The 19,842-nt window shown below is 43.6% G+C and overlaps 1 protein-coding gene across 1 annotated transcript in view; it reads left to right on the top strand.

The window, feature by feature from the left end:
* Window positions 1-12,808: 12,808 nt before the first annotated feature.
* LOC135522316 (von Willebrand factor D and EGF domain-containing protein-like) overlaps window positions 12,809-19,842 on the top strand; it is a 31,452-nt gene continuing 24,418 nt past the window's right edge. Inside the window, exons 1-2 of the mRNA XM_064948453.1 lie at window positions 12,809-13,163; window positions 18,226-18,416. Coding sequence (XP_064804525.1) covers window positions 13,091-13,163; window positions 18,226-18,416 — 264 coding nt within the window. The 5' untranslated portion in view covers window positions 12,809-13,090. The remainder of the gene's footprint in view (window positions 13,164-18,225; window positions 18,417-19,842) is intronic.

Raw genomic sequence — 19,842 nt, 5'->3', positions numbered from 1 at the left:
GAAAGTGTTAATACAATAGAAGTGGTTGCTAAGTGACCAGGGTCTGGAGACTCTACATAAAGAATATGCAAAAGGTCTGAGAACAGCAGGAGACTCCGCTAAAAGAAAAAAGAGAAACGTCCTAGCAACCGAGGAACAATGTGCCCTCTGAATGCCAATATCAACCCTCAAACTTAAGGACCTGTCAGATTAGTAAAGACTGACTAAGTAATTTGGAGGCATATGAAATGACGCGGTCTGTGCTTGGTAGACTTTCTATCCTGAAGGGTAGTTTTCGAATGTGTAAACTTTAGTGTAGCTTCTTAGAATATTTGATTAAATCTACAGTGTTTGTCTGTTCACAAATGTGTTTGATCACTGAATTGTTATGAGTAATAGAGTAGAAAATGATATGGTAATTTACACAATCAGGATGTGAAGACAGAGGCAGTCTAATCTCGTACTAGACGTAACGTAGTACATGTAAATCCGGGACACTCAAATTAGTATGATATGTTTGGTATGGTTACAGAACATAGAAGGCTACTTAGTCGGGGTGGATGGGTGGGCATATAACACGAACGTCTAGCAAACCTGAGGTTGCGTATTTGAATCTCATCATGGACAACTTTTGATTTTTAGCTAATTACTTACAGGATTAAGATTGAATCCTACTACACCAGCTCTGACTCTCGTCGGATGTGTCAGGGCTTGAAAACTAGTACGGACTTCAAAGGGAAACCCAGCTGCGAGCTGCCCATTGATGCAAGTCTACCAGACGAGCTTACAGCCTTTTATGCTCGATCGAGGCAAGCAACACTGAAGCATGCATGAGAGCACCAGCTGTTCCAGACGACTATGTGATAACGCTCCCGGTTGCCGATGTGAGCAAGACCTTTAAACAGGACAACATTCACAAAGTCGCGGGGCCAGATGGATTACCAGGACGTGTACTCAAATCATGCGCGGACCAACTGGCAAGTGTCTTCACTGACATTTTCAACCTCTCCCTGACAGTGTCTGTAATACCTACATGTTTCAAGCAGACCACCATAGTCCCTGTGCCCCAGGAAGCAAATGTAACCTGCCTAAATGATTACCACCCCGTAGCACTCATGTCGGTAGCCATTAAGTACTTTGAAAGGTTGGTCATGGTTCACATCAACAGAATCATCCCGGATACCCTAGACCCACTCCAATTCGCATACCGCCCCAACAGATCCACAGATGACGCAATCTCAATCACACTCCACACTGCCCTTTCCCACCTGGACAAAAGGAACACCTATGTGAGAATGCTGTTCATTGACTACAGCTCAGCATTCAAGACCATAGTGTCCACAAAGCTCATCACTAAGCTAAGATCACTTGGACTAAACACCTCCTCCTGCAACTGGAACCTGGACTTCCTGACAGGCCACCCCCAGGTGGTAAGGGTAGGCAACAACACGCCGGCCACGCTGAACCTCAACACTGGGACTCCTCAGGGGTGCGCTCTTAGTTCCCTCCTGTACTCCCTGATCACCCACGACTGCGTGGTCAAACACGACTCCAACACCATCATTTAGTTTGCTGACGACACAACAGTGGTAGGCCTGATTACCGACAAACCTATAGGGAGGAGGTCAGAAACCTGGCAGTGTAGTGCCAGGACATCAAACTCTCCCTCAATGTGAGCAAGACAAAGAAGCTGATCGTGGACTACGGGAAAAGGCGTGCCGAACAAGCCCCCGTTAATATCGTCAGGGCTGTAGTGGAGCAGTTTGAGAGTTTCAAGTTCTTTGGTGTCCACATCACCAATAAACTATCATGGTCCAAACACACCATGAGAGTCGTGAAGAGGGCATGACAACACCTATCCCCCCTCCCAAAGATTTGGCATGGGTACCCAGATCCTCAAAAGTTATACAGCAGCCTCCCAGGTGGCGCACTGGTTACTGCAGTGCCAGCTGTGTCACCAGAGACTCTGGGTTCGCGCCCAGGCTCTGTCGTAACCGGCCGCGACCGGGAGGTCCGTGGGGCGACGCACAATTGGCCTAGCGTCGCCTGGGTTAGGGAGGGGTTGGCCGGTAGGGATATCCTTGTCTCATCGCGCACCAGCGACTCCTGTGGCGGGCCGGGCGCAGTGCGCGCTAACCAAGGTTGCCAGGTGCACAGTGTTTCCTCCAACACATTGGTGCAGCTGGCTTCCGGGTTGGATGCGTGCTGTGTTAAGAAGCAGTACGGCTTGGTTGGGTTGTGCATCGGAGGACGCATGACTTTCAACCTTCGTCTCTCCCGAGCCCGTACGGGAGTTGTAGCGATGAGACAAGATAGTAGCTACTAAACAATTGGATACCACGAAATTGGGGAGAAAATGTGGTAAAATAAAAAGTTATACAGCTGCCCCATCGAGGGCATCCTGACTGGTTGCCTAGTATGGCAACTGCTCGGCATATGACCGTAAGGCGCGACAGAGTGTGTAAGGCCCAGTACATCACTATGGCCAAGCTTTCTGCCATCTATAGGCAGAGTCAGAGGAAAGACCAAAATTGTCAACGACTCCAGTCACCCAAGTCATACACTGTTCTCTCTGCTACCGCACGGCAATTTGTACCGGAGCGCCAAGTCTAGGACCAAAATTTTATTTAAAATGCTCTTTAACAGCTTCTAACCCCAAACCCTAAGACTGCTGAACAATTAGTCAAATAGCCACCCAGACTATTTACATTGACCCACCCCCCTTAAATTAATTTGTTTTTACACTGCTGCTACTCACTGTTTATTATCTACGCATAGTCACTTTATCCCTACCTACCTACAAATTACCTTGACTAACCTGTACCCCCGCACATTGACTCGGTACCGGTGCCCCCTGTGTATAGCCTCGTTATTGCTATTTTGTGTTACTTATTATAATTTTTTACTTTAGTTTATTTGGTAAATATTTTCTTAACTCTTTCTTGAACTGCATTGTTGGTTAAGTGCTTGTAAGTAAGCACTACACCTGTTTTATTCGGCGCCTGTGACTAATAACATTTGATTTGATTTAATGTTAGCCTAGCTAACATTACCGTTAGCTGACGTTAGCCACAACAAATTGGAATTTGCAACATACACTACATGACCAAAAGTATGTTGACACCTGCTTGTCGAACATCTCGTTCCAAAATCATGGGCATTAATATGGAGTTGGTCCCCCTTTGCTGCTATAACAGCTTCCACTCTTCTGGGAAGATTTTCCACTAGATGTTGGAACATAAGTGAGGTTGGGCAATTAGGCCTAGCTCACAGTCGTTGTTCCAATTCATTCCAAAGTAAGTTTGATGAGGTTAAGTTCAGGGCTCTGTGCAGGCCAGTCAAGTTATTCCACACCAATCTCAACAAACAATTTCTGTATGGACCTCGCTTTGTGCACAGGGGCATTGTCATGCTGAAACAGGAAAGGGCATTCCCCAAACTGTTGCCACATGGTTGGAAGCACAGAATCGTTTAGAATGTCATTGTATGCTGTAGTGTTAAGATTTCCCTTCACTGGAACTAAGGGGCCATGCCCGAAACAATGAAGAACAGCCACAGACCGTTATTCCTCCTCCACCAAACTTTACAGATGGCACTATGCATTCGGGCAGGTAGAGTTCTCCTGGCATCCGCCAAACCCAGATTTGTCCGTCGGAATCCAAGATGATGAAGCATGATTCATCACTCCAGAGAACGCGTTTCCACTGCTCCAGAGTCCGATGTGGCAAGCTTTACACCACTCCAGCCGATGCGTGGCATTGCGCATGGTGATCTTAGGCTTGTGTGTGGCTGCTCGGCCATGGAAACCCATTTCATGAAGCTCCCGATGAACAGTTATTAGGCTGACATTGCTTCCAGGGGAAGTTTGGACCTCTAGTGAGTGTTGCAACCGAGGACAGACGATGTTTAGCTACTCGCTTCAGCACTCAGCAGTCCCATTCTGTGAGCTTGTGTGGCCTACCACTTCACGGCTGAGCCGTTGTTGCTCCAAGACGTTTCCACTTCACAATAACAGCACTTACAGTTGAGCGGGGCAAATCTAGCAGGGCAGAAATTTGACGAACTGACTTGTTGGAAAGGTGGCATCCTATGACGGTGCCACATTGAAAGGCGCTGAGCTCTTCTGTAAGGCATTTATACTGCCAATGTTTGTCTTTGGAGATTGCATGGGTGTGTGCTCGATTTTATACACCTGTCAGCAACGGGTGTGGCTAAAATAGTCTAATTCACTAGTTTGAAGGGGTGTCCACATAGTGTATCATACGATTTGAAAATTCGTAACATATTGCACGAATTGTAATTCGTAACATATCATACAAAATTAATGATGGACATCCACAAATGAATACATACCGATATGAAACCTAACATATCATACTAATTGGAGTGTCCCTTGATTTACCTTTACTATGTTACGTCTACCCTTGAGTCCAGGTTGACAGGGAATTTCTAATTATTAATTTGGTCTCCAATAGTTTACCTCTTGTCAGGTGGGGTGAGGAAAATAAGAAACCACTAGATGGCACTATATACTTTTCACTTGGAGTATGTTGTATGTGTTATAACATCAGTTGAGGAGGCTCTAGAGTGTGTGTGTGTGTGTGAGAGAGAAAGAGGAGTCTACATAGGTGTAGAGAGGGAATGTCTCTTGTTATATGTAATGTATGTAAACTCAGCAAAAAAAAAGAAAAGTCCCCTTTTCAGGACCCTGTCTTTCAAAGATAATTTGTAAAAATCCAAATAACTTAACAGATCTTCATTGTAAAGGGTTTAAACCCTGTTTCCTGTGCTTGTTCAATGAACCATAAACAATTAATGAACATGCACCTGTGGAACGGTCGTTAAGAAACTAACAGCTGGCCTCTCCGGTGGCGTAGTGGTCTAGGGCACTGCATCACAGCGCCAGCTGTGCCACCAGAGACTCTGGGTTTGCGCTCAGGCTCTGTTGCAGCCGGCCGCGACCGGGAGGTCCGTGGGGTGACACACAATTGGCCTAGTGTCGTCCGGGTTTGGGAGGGTTTGGCCGGTAGGGATATCCTTGTCTAATCGCGCACCAGCGACTCCTGTGGCGGGCCGGGCGCAGTGCACGCTAACCAAGGTCGCCAGGTGCACAGTGTTTCCTCCGACACATTGGTGCGGCTGGCTTCCGGGTTGGATGCGCGCTGTGTTAAGAAGCAGTGCTTCTTGGTTGGGTTGTGTTTCGGAGAACGCATGGGAGTTGCCTGTATGGGAGCCTGTACGGGAGTTGTAGTGATGAGATAAGATAGTAATTACTAACAATTGGACACCACAAAATTGGGGAGGAAAAGGGATAAAAACAACAACACACTAACAGCTTACAGCCTGGCAATTAAGGTCACAGTTATGAAAGCTTAGGACACTAAAGAGGCTTTTCTACTGACTCTGAAAAACACCAAAAGAAAGATGTCCAGGGTCCCTGCTCATCTGCGTGAACATCCCTTAGGCATGCTGCAAGGAGGCATGAGGACTGCAGATGAGTCCAGAGCAAAAAATGACAATGTCCGTACTGTGAGACACCTAAGACAGCGCTACAGGGAGAAAGGACGGACAGCTGATCATCCTCGCAGTGGCAGATTGCGAGCACTGATGGAGGATTGTGCATTCCTGGTGTAACTCAGGGAGTTGTTGTTGCCATCCTGTACTGCGGGACAAGTACAGGATGGCAACAACAACTCCCCGAGTTACACCAGGAATGCACAATCCCTCCATCAGTGCTCAGACTGTCCGCAATAGACTGAGAGAGGCTGGACTGAAGGCTTGTAGGCATGTTGTAAGGCAGGTCCTCACCAGACATCCCCAGCAACAACGTTGCCTATGAGCACAAACCCACCGTCGCTGGACCAGACAGGACTAGCAAAAAGTGCTCTTCTCTGAAGAGTCATGTTTTTGTCTCACCAGGGGTGATGGTCAGATTTGTGTTTATCGCCGAAGGAATTATCGTTACACCAAGCGAGGCCTGTACTCGATTTGGAGGTGAAGGGTCCGTCATGGTCTGGGACGGTGTGTCACAGCACCATCGGACTGAGCTTGTTGTCATTGCAGGCAATCTCAACGCTATGCGTTACAGGAAAGACATCCTCCTCCCTCATGTGGTACCCTTCCTGCAGGCTCATCCTGACATGACCCTCCAGCATGACAATGGCACCAGCCATACTGCTCGTCTGTGCGTGATTCCCAGCAAGACATGTATGTCCGTGTTCTGCCATGGCCAGTGAAGAACTCGGATCTCAATCCCATTGAGCACGTCTGGAACCTGTTGGATCGGAGGGTGAGGGCTAGGGCCATTCCTCCCAGAAATATTCAGGAACTTGCAGGTGCCTTGGTGGAAGAGTGGGGTAACATCTCACAGCAAGAACTTGCAAATCTGGTGCAGACGATGAGGAGGAGATGCACTGCAGTACTTAATGCAGTTGGTGGGCACACCAGATACTGACTGTTACTTTTGAATTTGACCCCCCCTTTGTTCAGGGACACATTGTTCCATTTTTGTTAGTCAAATGTCTGTCAGAACTTGTTCAGTTTATGTCTCAGTTATTGAAAAATACAAATATTTAAGTTTGCTGAAAATAAACAGTTGACAGTGAGAGGATGTTTCTTTTTTTGATGGGTTTATTTCAGCAGTTCTCTCAATATTTCAGTTAAATTCTGAGGCATATTTCCATCAGTAAGACACAGTGAGGCCTACCTGGTAAGCAAATAGTTTATAATGAATACTTCATCAGAAACCCTCTAGAGACAGGCCAATGCATGCAGAGATTATGCTTCTTCCAGACCTTGACTTGCTATCATTCTCTGAATCAGACCGCTGTTTTATGTCTACTATACAGGTAGCTACATGGAGATACTTTTACAGACTAAACCTCCCAGACAAATCAGACTGTCAGCAGCAAGTTCTGTCCTGCACAATACATTTCCACCTTTAATTATGTCTTTGTAACAACTGTCCCAATAGTAAAATGAGTAGCCCCCTCATCATATTTTGTGATCATTGTGAAATGCGTCTAGTCACATCTCAGTGTTTTATGTCAGCTTTATCCCCAAGCAACAATGAAGTTGTTGGACATTACGTTGTATAGAATAGTATGATGAGTTATCCTCAAGACTGTTTCCTCCTTTCAGGTCAGCGTTCTCAAGGCAACTAAGAGAAACATGCACAAACCATAACTGCATTCATTGTATTCAGTTGCCATTGTGCTATGCCAAGTCAGCCATCTATAATGGTCTAATGGTCAATTGTGCTATGAGGAAAACATTTTTGGACATGCTGAAAGAAACCTTTGTCTATTTCTTTCCTGATAGATTCCCAATATCCTGTGGTCGAATGAGGATGGAACATCAGGTCTAGACACAGACAGAGGAGGTCAGAGGTCACAGCTGCAATATATTGGGGTCAGACGTAAAGCGGAGGGTATCCCCTTACACAAATTCATATCTGCATGTGGGAGAGTTTACCCACGCAGTTGGTGTGGTGGCCTTTTTATTTGGGCCCATCATGGCAGCTGTACAGACAGGCTAAAGGCAACAGGAAACCTGATACAGGCCATACAAACCCTGTAAAGGAGTTGACCCTAATGCCCCTATAAAGCTGGGTTTAACCTTTGCCTTTTCAGCTGTGTCTTAGAATAGTTCTTGCCATTGTATCCAGTATCATTTACAGCTACCAAGCCCTCAAGGTTCAGTTGTACCAATTATTGTGGGTTTTTGTCAAAGCTGTCAACCTGAGAGGCCATTGATGACCCTCTGTTTAAGTGCACTTAAACACATCCCACTTAACCCCACAATAAGTGTAGTGGAGAGTGCCAAAGCAGAGAACTGTCAGCGGTGCCTAATTGCTATATTGTCTGAACACAAACAAGTGAATAGCCCAGACAAATCACGCTGTGAAACAGAGAGATATCTCTGGTAGCTGTAGGTGTACTGAAAGAAACACACAAAGCTAAATACAGATGGAGAACACAAAGAACAAATGGCAGCCGATAGTATATGTGTGGACTGTGGAGGTGGGCTGTGAAAATGGTTCTTCCATTAACCGCTTGGGTTCATTACTAAGCTGCATGTCTCCTATTTCCTCCCCAGCCATTCTCCTTCAGCTCAACGCCCCCGTCTGCCTGGGCCACAGCCCGTCTCTGACCACGTTCCAGGACCCAACGTCTGTTTTTACCGTTGTTTAAGCTCGGTCACAAAAGTGACTGTGGGTCCTAGATCCAGCCATTCCCCCCCCCCATCCTTTCAACTGTCTACCCTCTCACCCCTCCTCCCTTAGGTAGGCCTACTTTTATCTTTGTCTGGAAACAGGATGTTTGGTCTTAGGAAAAAAGGAGTGAACAGATTGCAGTGTAAATCAGGGTCCTGGGTCAATGTCGTATTTAGATGTCATGTCAGAAAGGGTTGTACACTGAATGCATATCTAAAAAGGTCAGAGGTCAGCAACTGACTTGATGAAGACCTCATATTTTAGGTTGTTTCTGGAGCACAACAAGCAGTGTGTGGGTTATTTTTTATTTCCTGTACATCTAGGGCACCAGAAGCACGGTCATGTATATCGACAGCTTTAATACGGCATGTTACCATGTTATCGAATAGCCTCCCATCCTTTTGTCTGTATAACAATTGACCATGTCAATATGCCAATCTGCTCAGCAGTACCTCCTGCTTGGCAACTGATTATAATGAACATCACTTTCTCCATAGTGCCATCTTTCTATCAATAAGCAGAAGAGGGCTGGGCATGTGAGCACATGTCTGGATGCGTGTGTGGCTTTGGCCTCTGGAGTGGTTCCCTGTTGCAGCACCACTATGCTACATGGACAAGGTCAGTCCGGTAATGGTCCTATAAGGCCTGTCACTAGATCTTTCCATTACTTTTCCTACTGACATAAATCATATAGCTTGTTCTGTCTTTATCTTTTGTATTTTGCTTCCATTGTTTTGTTCTGTTGGTGATTATAGTTAAAACTGTGTGTGCTTTAGTGGTAGGCTTTACACTGTTTTGTAAATATTGTTTGTGAGAGGGCCGCGTTTTGTGTTGCACAAATTAGGGGCTAAAAGTATAAATACCAAAACCATGTTGTGTATACATGAAGTTGTACATTCAGGGTTTGTAAGTGGAGGTCAAAGTAATTACACAGCAGTATTCCATTAGCTGATATTAGATTTCTCACAGGAGGTATAGGAAGTAGTATTTTCTCCTCACTCCATCCATGCATAATTGTAATAGGGAAAATTGCAGAAAATGAGGTCAAGTGCTTAGATTAAAATATCAAATGGTCAATTACCTGTATTTGTTAATGGGTCAGATCACTTATTCTTTCCCGAGATTAGATTTATACATGATTGTATATAGTGTTTACATGGTTGAAAAACTAAGTGATTAGGAATGTACGATCAAGATTTTACCTAATTACTTGTTATGGGAAAGAAACTGCATGAGGGGAATATCTGTGTTTTACCTGATAGATTTTCCAGACACTAACAGGTTGATGGTCCAGGAGATTTACGAGTGAGCGGTTGTGCCTCCCTCTGCCTGAGAGTCAAAAGGAGAAAGCCTTGGACAAGATGGTTAGGGAACCTTTATCCAGCAGTATATACAGTGCCTTGCGAAAGTATTCGGCCCTCTTGAACTTTGCGACCTTTTGCCACATTTCAGGCTTCAAACATAAAGATATAAAACTGTATTTTTTTGTGAAGAATCAACAACAAGTGGGACACAATCATGAAGTGGAACGACATTTATTGGATATTTCAAACGTTTTTAACAAATCAAAAACTGAAAAACTGGGCGTGCAAAATTATTCAGCCCCCTTAAGTTAATACTTTGTAGCGCCACCTTTTGCTGCGATTACAGCTGTAAGTCGCTTGGGGTATGTCTCTATCAGTTTTGCACATCGAGAGACTGAAAGTTTTTCCCATTCCTCCTTGCAAAACAGCTCGAGCTCAGTGAGGTTGGATGGAGAGCATTTGTGAACAGCAGTTTTCAGTTCTTTCCACAGATTCTCGATTGGATTCAGGTCTGGACTTTGACTTGGCCATTCTAACACCTGGATATGTTTATTTTTGAACCATTCCATTGTAGATTTTGCTTTATGTTTTTGGATCATTGTCTTGTTGGAAGAAAAATCTCCATCCCAGTCTCAGGTCTTTTGCAGACTCCATCAGGTTTTCTTCCAGAATGGTCCTGTATTGGGCTCCATCCATCTTCCCATCAATTTTAACCATCTTCCATGTCCCTGCTGAAGAAAAGCAGGCCCAAACCATGATGCTGCCACCACCATGTTTGACAGTGGGGATGTTGTGTTCAGGATGATGAGCTGTGTTGCTTTTACGCCAAACATAACGTTTTGCATTGTTGCCAAAAAGTTCAATTTTGGTTTCATCTGACCAGAGCACCTTCTTCCACATGTTTGGTGTGTCTCCCAGGTGGCTTGTGGCAAACTTTAAACAACACTTTTTATGGATATCTTTAAGAAATGGCTTTCTTCTTGCCACTCTTCCATAAAGGCCAGATTTGTGCAATATACGACTGATTGTTGTCCTATGGACAGAGTCACCCACCTCAGCTGTAGATCTCTGCAGTTCATCCAGAGTGATCATGGGCCTCTTGGCTGCATCTCTGATCAGTCTTCTCCTTGTATGAGCTGAAAGTTTAGAGGGACGGCCAGGTCTTGGTAGATTTGCAGTGGTCTGATACTCCTTCAATTTCAATATTATCGCTTGCACACAATGCTCCTTGGGATGTTTAAAGCTTGGGAAATCTTTTTGTATCCAAATCCGGCTTTAAACTTCTTCACAACAGTATATCGGACCTGCCTGGTGTGTTCCTTGTTCTTCATGATGCTCTCTGCGCTTTTAACGGACCTCTGAGACTATCACAGTGCAGGTGCATTTATACGGAGACTTGATTACACACAGGTGGATTGTATTTATCATCATTAGTCATTTCGGTCAACATTGGATCATTCAGAGATCCTCACTGAACTTCTGGAGAGAGTTTGCTGCACTGAAAGTAAAGGGGCTGAATAATTTTGCACGCCCAATTTTTCAGTTTTTGATTTGTTAAAAAAGTTTGAAATATCCAATAAATGTCGTTCCACTTCATGATTGTGTCCCACTTGTTGTTGAGTCTTCAAAAAAAATACAGTTTTATATCTTTATGTTTGAAGCCTGAAATGTGGCAAAAGGTCGCAAAGTTCAAGGGGGCCGAATACTTTCGCAAGGCACTGTAAAGGTCATCATGTGAAAACTTTTTCTGAAAGTCATAGAATGGTTATCACCCATCTGATTGGTTTGTTAGTTTTTCAAGAGCTCTTTGAGCCCACTGAAAATCCTCCCCATTAAGATATCAGTCCTGTCTTTATAGTGTAATTCTGTGTTATGTAATTCTAACAGTTCTCACACAAATGTTAGTGTGGGATGTCAATGTGTTATTGAATGATGTCCACAGCTATAGTAAAATTTCAATCTTTATAAACACAATTCAACAGCTTTTTAACTCCCACACACATCACTGAACTTATTTGCCTTTATATCATAGGTAAAATTTCGGCTCAGTAATGAATAGCATTTCACATTTCCCTATGTAGGATCTTAATTTGATCACTATTGTTGATGAGAATTTCCCCATACATCAGGAAAAGCAAACGTAGTGTATTCGAAGGTTTAAAAAAAATCTTCTAACATCATAATACACATAGTAATTTCCATTTTAAAATAACAAATATGCCATAACAAATGTATCAGCCCCTACAAAACATTTCCATATTACAAATAACATGTTGCTACAGGATTATTTTCCTGCTGTAGCAAACTGGTTCAAATTAAGATCCTACATCTCTGTATAAACAATTCGAATTGAGCGATCATTGTCGGTTCAAATCCAAACACTGAAAGAGATCTTGGAATGCCCTAAGCAAGGTATACGGTTGCACAATACACTTTCAAATTAAATGAGACTGGAAAGATACCGTTTAGCGTTTATATTGTCCTACGTGATATCTAGCCTATCCAAAATCTCACTATTTGGCCGAGTCATTTTCCTGAAAGATACAGTATGACCATCTGGTTTAGTGGATTGGAGTAGTGACATCCCATGACTGCATAGTGAATGGAAATCATTATCGCCTAAATTGTCGCTGGATAATTAGAGAGAAATCTAGGGGGAGAGAGAAAAATCATAGACTGTACACATCTTTGCCTGTGGTAAATTCAGTTTAACCTTACTGTTCTGGTCCTACATGGGCGTATGGAATGTATAATTATTGTATACTGCAGAATAATTATAAGGCAAATAACCAGCCAAGCTCGGTCAAGTTGGTCAGGTTCAATCACCCAATGGTAATGTCATACATTTTAGTGCTAATATTAATTTCCATGTTTTTTGTTTTATTATGCATTTGTAATTATGATGGTATTCAACGTCATCCACTCAGCAGCAGCAACGGTGACAAAATTATGATGTGTTTTGGGTAGAGTTCACAGTTTGCTGAGTGGTAATTATAGTCCAGAGGAAAAATCAATCATGACTAATAACATTGTACCAAGAACAAACATTGTAATAACAGTCCATTATTTTCAACAACAACAAAAACATCAATTCTACTTTTATTTCATAATTGATTTAGGCCTACCATTTTTACATTTGCTTAAAATTGAAAGCTGCATCAGTTCTCGGCGAATGAATGACCACAATCATGATGACGACTCGACCATGTTCCTGTTGATGCAACTGGATAGTCCCCATCACTTGTCCTCGTCTAAACAGTCGTCGCTGTTGATTCGGTCGAGATAAGGTTCGTGGACGCTCCTCCTAATATGTTGCTGCTTTTGCTCTTGGAGTTTGTGGTCATGCGCCGCAGTCCGGTGTACCGGGGAAGTGCTTTTATCAGCTCTTGCGAACCTCTTAGAAACGGACTTTCTTTGACTCTCGGCGGTGTCTTTGATTCTCGTTTATTTCTGCCCATCCCTACTCGTTTTTAAGGCTACTGGAAAATCGAAGGCAGCTGAACTGAGCATTCCTTTTGAGGAGCCAAGGACCGTTGTAAAACCGTGGTCTGTCAGTGGTCATTTTAGAAGGCTTCACATTGCCTCGTGAACGATGAAACTTAACATAGTTTTGGAACATTTGTATTTACTAATTTTACTCCCTAATGCAATGTTTTGTCAAACAGGTAAGTGGTATGTCATGGTTATTAATTGATCATGCCAAATTGGGACTACATTGGATGTAGACCGTAAAATGATGTGCGTAAATGACCTGGAGCCTACCATTCTTTTTTCAACGGATGGTTTACGATGAATATTATGAACACAGTAAGCCTACTATTATGAACTGGGGGATAAATGTAGCATAGATATGGAAGAAAAGGTGACAATACCGTTTTTAATGCTGAAAATATATAATTTATTAGAGCCAGATAAACATTTTGTATCTGCTCTCTCCATTAGTCCTGTCCATCTGGTAAGAATGGTGTAAATCTGTGGCGTGTATACTGATAGTAAAGTTCATCAATCAAGGTGCTGTCATCCAAGGGCACATACCTACGACTCTCATTGCTATGGCAGTCTGTTGACCTGTCATTGGAGGCAGCAAGGGCCAAGCCTGTCTCTGTGTCTTCTCCAACCACACAAGCCTTTGACCCCTGCGGCCAAGGTGGAAAGAGACACGTGTCCATGAGGGCCGCCCACTCGGACAGAGATATGGTGCTGAAGGGGATCTCAGGACATTTACTATGAGAGTTTCCGTCTTGGCGGAAGAGAGATGGACTGACCAGGTGCTGCTGAGAGTGAACGATGATAGGGTAGCTCTGAAAGATCCTGTCGTCACCTGCAACAACTTGTCCGACTGGCGTCACTGTGTCATAGTTAGTTGGGCTATGACTTTTCACTTGGCTGTGAAATCCCTGCCTCATGCTCATCTCATGTTGGCCTTTAAGTCCCACAGCTCTCACTTTTGGAGTTTTCTCTCCATCTTTATCTCTATTCATCTTGCCTTCGTCTTTATGTTCCCTCATGCTGTTCTGCTCTTCATTAACCATTAGCATATATAAGTCTCTGTCAGGGGTACCCACCACTTCTCTTTTGGCCTCAGTTGCCTGACTTGGAAGATTCACCATATCAGTAGCGTCCCATCTCTGATAGTTTGTATAAGAGGTGTCGTCAATTTTGGTTCCAGTCTTGCCCATCACCGTCATCAGTCTCCTGTATTTCTGAGTGAAACTGTTAGGGTCTCTTTTTGCCCTCGACCTAACAGCTCGTTGCCTTTTATCCTTCTCTCTTTTCATCACCGTAGAGGGGATGCTGGGATCAACCACAGACATGGGAGGAATAGCAGCACCCACCATGTTTGGAACACAGTGGTATGGCTGTGAGGGCCAGGCTGGTCCAATAGGCAACATCGGAAAGGGCTGAGGGTGTGGTGTGTAGACATAATCAATCAATGGAGTAGATGGCTGGGTGATACCTCCAGAGGTGTAGGCCTCTGTGGAAATGTTTGCAAGAACAGCAGAAGCTAGGCCCATTTTTGAACGGTGTCCTGTATATTGAAGACAAATTAGTTTTATATTAAATATTTGATCAATCATGACCATCTATTTTTGTTAGGCTTGCAATTTAATAGTAATCATACTTGATGCTAGTACACCCTAAGTACACTTTTTCTTTGTGAAGCAATTTCTGATTGTTTCAACATTTTTGGTTTTGTGGTTATGCTATTAAAAGATGTTCAAACAACACACTTACCATGATCTTGTTGTAATAAGTGTTGTTGGTAATTGTACTGAAAGTTCATTTTTATCCTCTGCTCTTATGCCAGATACATTATAAAGGACACACCTACATAAAATCAAGAGCATCAGTAGCACATTTTAGAATGTTTTTAGAATGTTACCTGACTGTGATGTCAGAATTGTTACTCAGGTGAACACAGCTGGTGTTACTGTGGCAACAACCAAACATTCTTGCTTCAGAACAGCTGTATTTGCAGTAGGCTCTACTTTCCCTCTCAGCAAAGTTTCAAGAGGATGTCTTTCTTTTAGATTCTGTCCAACACCCGAGGGTCTTGCTTCGGTATGCTCCAAATAAATACTTTCCCTCCTGTTTCAATTTCACATTTCACCTTAAACTGAGAAATCGGACTGTCTTTGAAGCTACTTTAAGCATGCTTATCGTAAGCTAAATTCTGATCATCACATCAGTTTTTTACTACATACCATTGAATAGCATGTACCTCATATTGCTTTCCCCTTTTATGATACCTCTCATGTGAAGGCATATATTAAAATGTACCATATGGACATTAGCAGTCACATCCTGCCAAACCTGAAATATCTCTACTTGACTTGGAAGCCTATAAATAATAAGGCTGTTAGCTTTGGCTACGGCTTAGTTCCGTAGCCAAAGAGACGCCATGTTTGGTAACGGATCCTTTCATACTAAACACTTTCACTCTAACTGCTCCCAGCTGGGACTGTCATTGGCTACATTAAATTACATGTAGGGGAAGTTGAAGACAATCACATACAAAGTGGATCTCCTCACTGTGCATAGTGGATTTGACAATCACCCTTCCCTGTAAATCACATTCAATTAGTGAAACACGACTGTCCGTAACTTGCATACAGTACAGTGACAGTCAATGTAGAAAACATAGAAGTGAACCATCTTTACCACCTTTTGTAGTATACCCCGTGCATCACTAGTTTCCTAAAAGATACACTAAACACATGCAAACCAAAAAAAAAATGCCATTCATTTATTCCAGATCTCCATTAGCTTTTTCCAGGCGCTCATGGTTCCCTTCAGCATGGGTACTGTGGGACTACTCAGGTATTTCTCCAGAGTGTACTGGTCCCTGTTGATGAACACGTTGTGGTCCCAGCCTTGTTTGGTGATCCGGGACATCCTTTCTCTCTGCTGCTGGGTCTTCCTCTTCATGTCCTCCCTCTCCTCCCTCTGCCACAGAGAGATGGGCACAGAGGCCTGCCATGGGCTGGGAAAGTAGAGGGAATCAGGAGGGGGTAACCTCCCGTACTGCCCAGGAGGGGTTGGGTGATGGCACGTGTTGGGATGGCGAGAACCACGGTACCTTCTCCTTGGTTGAGGGTTGGGGGCTTTGAACGGGGGGTGGTTTTGGGTAATGGGTGGTGCGAAGGGTAGGGAGTGTGTGGGGTCGCTGTAGATTGTTCCCCCTGATGAAGTTGGTTGTCTACTCTGACAAGATGGTGAGACAGACTTGGTTGTGGAGCTAGCATACTTCTGTGAAAGGTTGTCAAGTGTTATTGGGTTGTCAAAGACAGTTGGTTTTGCAGACGAAGGATGTTCAGCTTGGGATGCCCCAATGGTATCTACAACATCTCGCATTCTTATTTCCACCACTGAGGAGTGACTGTTTGCTACGGTAACATGAATCGTCTCAAAGTCTAGCAGGTCGCGGTCAATCAAAATGACCTGTTCTTCTGTTATTTGTTCATTGGGAATAGACTGGTTGGACTGATTGGATGTGTGGGATTTTACCCCAAGTTTGTGGAAAACCTGGACAGACTGCATCATCTGATGACCCAGACGGCTCCTTGTCAATTGGGGTGGTTGAGGAGCGTTTGGGGTAGGCTGCACCCCTAACTTAGCCCCCTTAAAGATACCTTTCTGCTTCCTGGATGAGGAAATGTCTGAACCTGTTCTGTCCCCACCTCCATCTGCAGCACCACTCCTTGCACATTGGACCAGCTCCTTCACAGGACTAGGGTTACTCTCCTCTACACTTCTTTCTCCATCCCTCTTTTCACCTTCTATCTTTTCACTGTTCACGCCATCACTACTGTCACCAACCTCTCCAATGATGGCCGTTTTCTTTGTCGTCTCCCCTCTTCCCTGCTCTGCATCCTCCTCTTTATTTTTAGTAGCTTCCATCACAGGGCTTCCTGCAGCCTCCAATGGGACAAGTGGATTGTCAGTGTTCATTGTTGTGTCAATAGGTGCCATGGTAATGTTGGTTGCAGCTGCTGGTGCTGGTGCAGCCACACAGATGTACCCTGGTGGGGGGCATACTGCCCAGATTTGTGGCACTGGTGGTGGCTGAGGGGGCTGATCTTTGGTAGACAACAATGTGCCATAGATCGCATGTTGATGGGTTTGATGATGAGAAAGAAGGGGTTGATGGTGATGATGAAGATGGTGATGAAGGAGATTGGGATGATTAGGAGGCTGCTGGAAATGGGCTGTTACAACCGGAGGGTTTGTGCTGTGATCTATGACCAGAGTTATCTGTCCTGCCAGTAAACTGTTTCCTGAAAGGAAACCAAATTATAATTGTTTGATTCACAAAATATTTTGTACAGTATGTTATGAATAAATGCATTTGTAAAGTCATTATGCCTTAATTAATTTCTGTCATGCAAAATGATAATTTCATGCTAACTTTAGAATAAAGCATAAAGCATAGATAGTTAGAAAGCTGAAAAGCTAACAGACAGTTTTGAGAGGTATGAATTGTAATTGAACATAAAATGCTTACCTTGTGTTGAGTCAGGTGTGAATGCATTACTCTGGAAAGGGTTATGATCCTCCATAATTATAAACAGTTATTTTAACTAGTTTAACACAATATTTTTTGAAAGTACTTTGTTGTTTGGTCAAGTAATTATTTGATTGATGCACCTAGAATGTCAGTGTCTCTCTATGATGTCACCATTTTTTACTTGATTCTAACGAGAGGGAGTACAGCTACGACCGGAAGGTACTTTTTCGTAGCAGGTTAGGATCATTTACTCAGCAGGTTAGGATAATTAATGTGGCAGGTTAGGAGAATTAGGTTAAGGTTAGAAAAAGTTTAGGGTTAGCTAAAATGCTCTCCTAACCTGCTGCGAAAAGTAACTTCTGGTCGTAGCTGTACTCCCTCTAGTCACAACTCCTAGACGTTCCAACTCCAGAAATTCCAACTCCACAAACAAGATCAACATATTTTCAACATTAATTTGTCTCATAATCCCGTAACTCCTATTTTACAATTATTATGATTAGGCTAGGCATAGTTATTGCATGGTTGCAACATAGTATTGACAGTGTTTCATTGCTAACTCAGTTGATTTTGTTTGTGTGTGTTGGGGGGGAACTTGGGATCGGTAAAATCAAATCAAATTGTGTGCATATGCGTGCGTGTGCTTTGAGTGAAATCACAGCAGCACCTTATTGACTCATGTTTGTGCTACATGTTTGGCTGCTTGTGTCTATCCTCAGTGCTTCCCCCAGAATGTGCTCCGGGGGGTCACTCTCTGCTCCAGAACCCATACCGCAGCACCAGTTTCAGCTCCCGCAGCCTGCAGCAGTCAGCCCTCCAGGACTTCATCTGTGACCATTCCCTCATACCAGGCTGGTACCAGTTCCAGATCTTTGACAAGCCCGCCAGCATGCCCACACAATGTGTGGAGGTAAATACCGATGATATATTTTATTTTATAGTACTTTTTCTCTCTAGGTCTCAAAGCATGTTACAATGTATGGAGGTTACCCAATGCCCCTACGTGTCGCTAACACCCATATTTTTTCTTGACTGTGTCCAGCATATTTTTTCTTGACTGTGTCCAATCACCAAAATGGATGCTAGACAGTCAAGAAGGAATAAACATTTCCAAAACAATGGATAGAGGACTATTTTTTTTTTTGACGCAGAGGAAATATTTTTTTAAATATCAGTGCCGCCCTCCGGACCTCTGTTGAAGACCGAATGTGGCCCCCAGAGAATGTTTTTGTTTTACACCCCTGGTTTAGGTGGTCTTTCATAGCAAATGCCATACCTCAGTCAGAACAGTACAGAAAAATATTGTCCCCATGATATAAGATCTTATAATGGCGCCGGAGGGGATGGCTGCCATTTCACGGGCTCCTAAACAACTGTGCTATTTTGTGTGATTCTTTGCATTGTTTGTAACTTATTTTGTGCATAATATTGCAGCTACCGTCTCTTATGACTGAAAAGAGCTTCTGGAAATCAGATCAACGATTACTCACCTCGAACTGGGTGAAGATTTTTTTATTTAATGAGTCCGACGTGAAGGATATACTGCATCTCTGAGACCAGGCCCAAATCCCATCATTTGCGTGAAGAAAAGACGGAAATACAGGGGGTGGCGATCGGGGTGCCTTAAGAGAATTCGTCAGCGAGTGGGTAACCCGTCTCTACCATCCGTTCTATTGGCCAACGTGCAATCACTGGAAAATATACTGGATGATCTCCGTTCGAGACTATCTTACCAACGTGACATTAAAAACTGTAATATCTTATGTTTCACCTAGTTGTGTTTAAACGACGACACAAATAATATACATTTTTCGTAGCCGCCTATTTACCACCACGAACCGATGCTGGCACTAAGACCAGTAAGGCCCTCAGCAAACAAGAAAATATTCATCCAGAAGCGGCGCTCCTAGTGGCCAGGGACTTTAATGCAGGCAAACTTAAATCCATTTGACCTCATTTCTACCAGCATGTCACATGTGCACCCAGAGGGAAAAAAAACTCTAGACCACCTTTACTCCACACATAGAGAGGCATACAAAGCTCTTCCTCACCCTCCATTTGGCAAATCTGACCATAATTCTATCTCCTGATTCCTGCTTACAAGTAAAAACTATAGTGGTCAGATGACGCGGATGCTACGCTACAGGACTGTTTTGCTAGCACAGACTAGAATATGTTACGGGATTCATCCAATGGCATTGAGTATACCACCTCGGTCACCTGCTTCATCAATAAGTGCATTGACGACTTCATCCATAGTGACCGTACATACTGTACAGTTGAATTCTGAAGTTTACATATCAGTGCCTCTTTGCTTGACGTCATGGAAAAATCAA

This window comes from Oncorhynchus masou, chromosome 30, assembly GCF_036934945.1.
Source record: "Oncorhynchus masou masou isolate Uvic2021 chromosome 30, UVic_Omas_1.1, whole genome shotgun sequence".
Classification (NCBI taxonomy): domain Eukaryota; kingdom Metazoa; phylum Chordata; class Actinopteri; order Salmoniformes; family Salmonidae; genus Oncorhynchus; species Oncorhynchus masou.
Note: the sequence above shows the minus strand (reverse complement) of the source record. Positions and strands in the feature narration are given on the sequence as shown.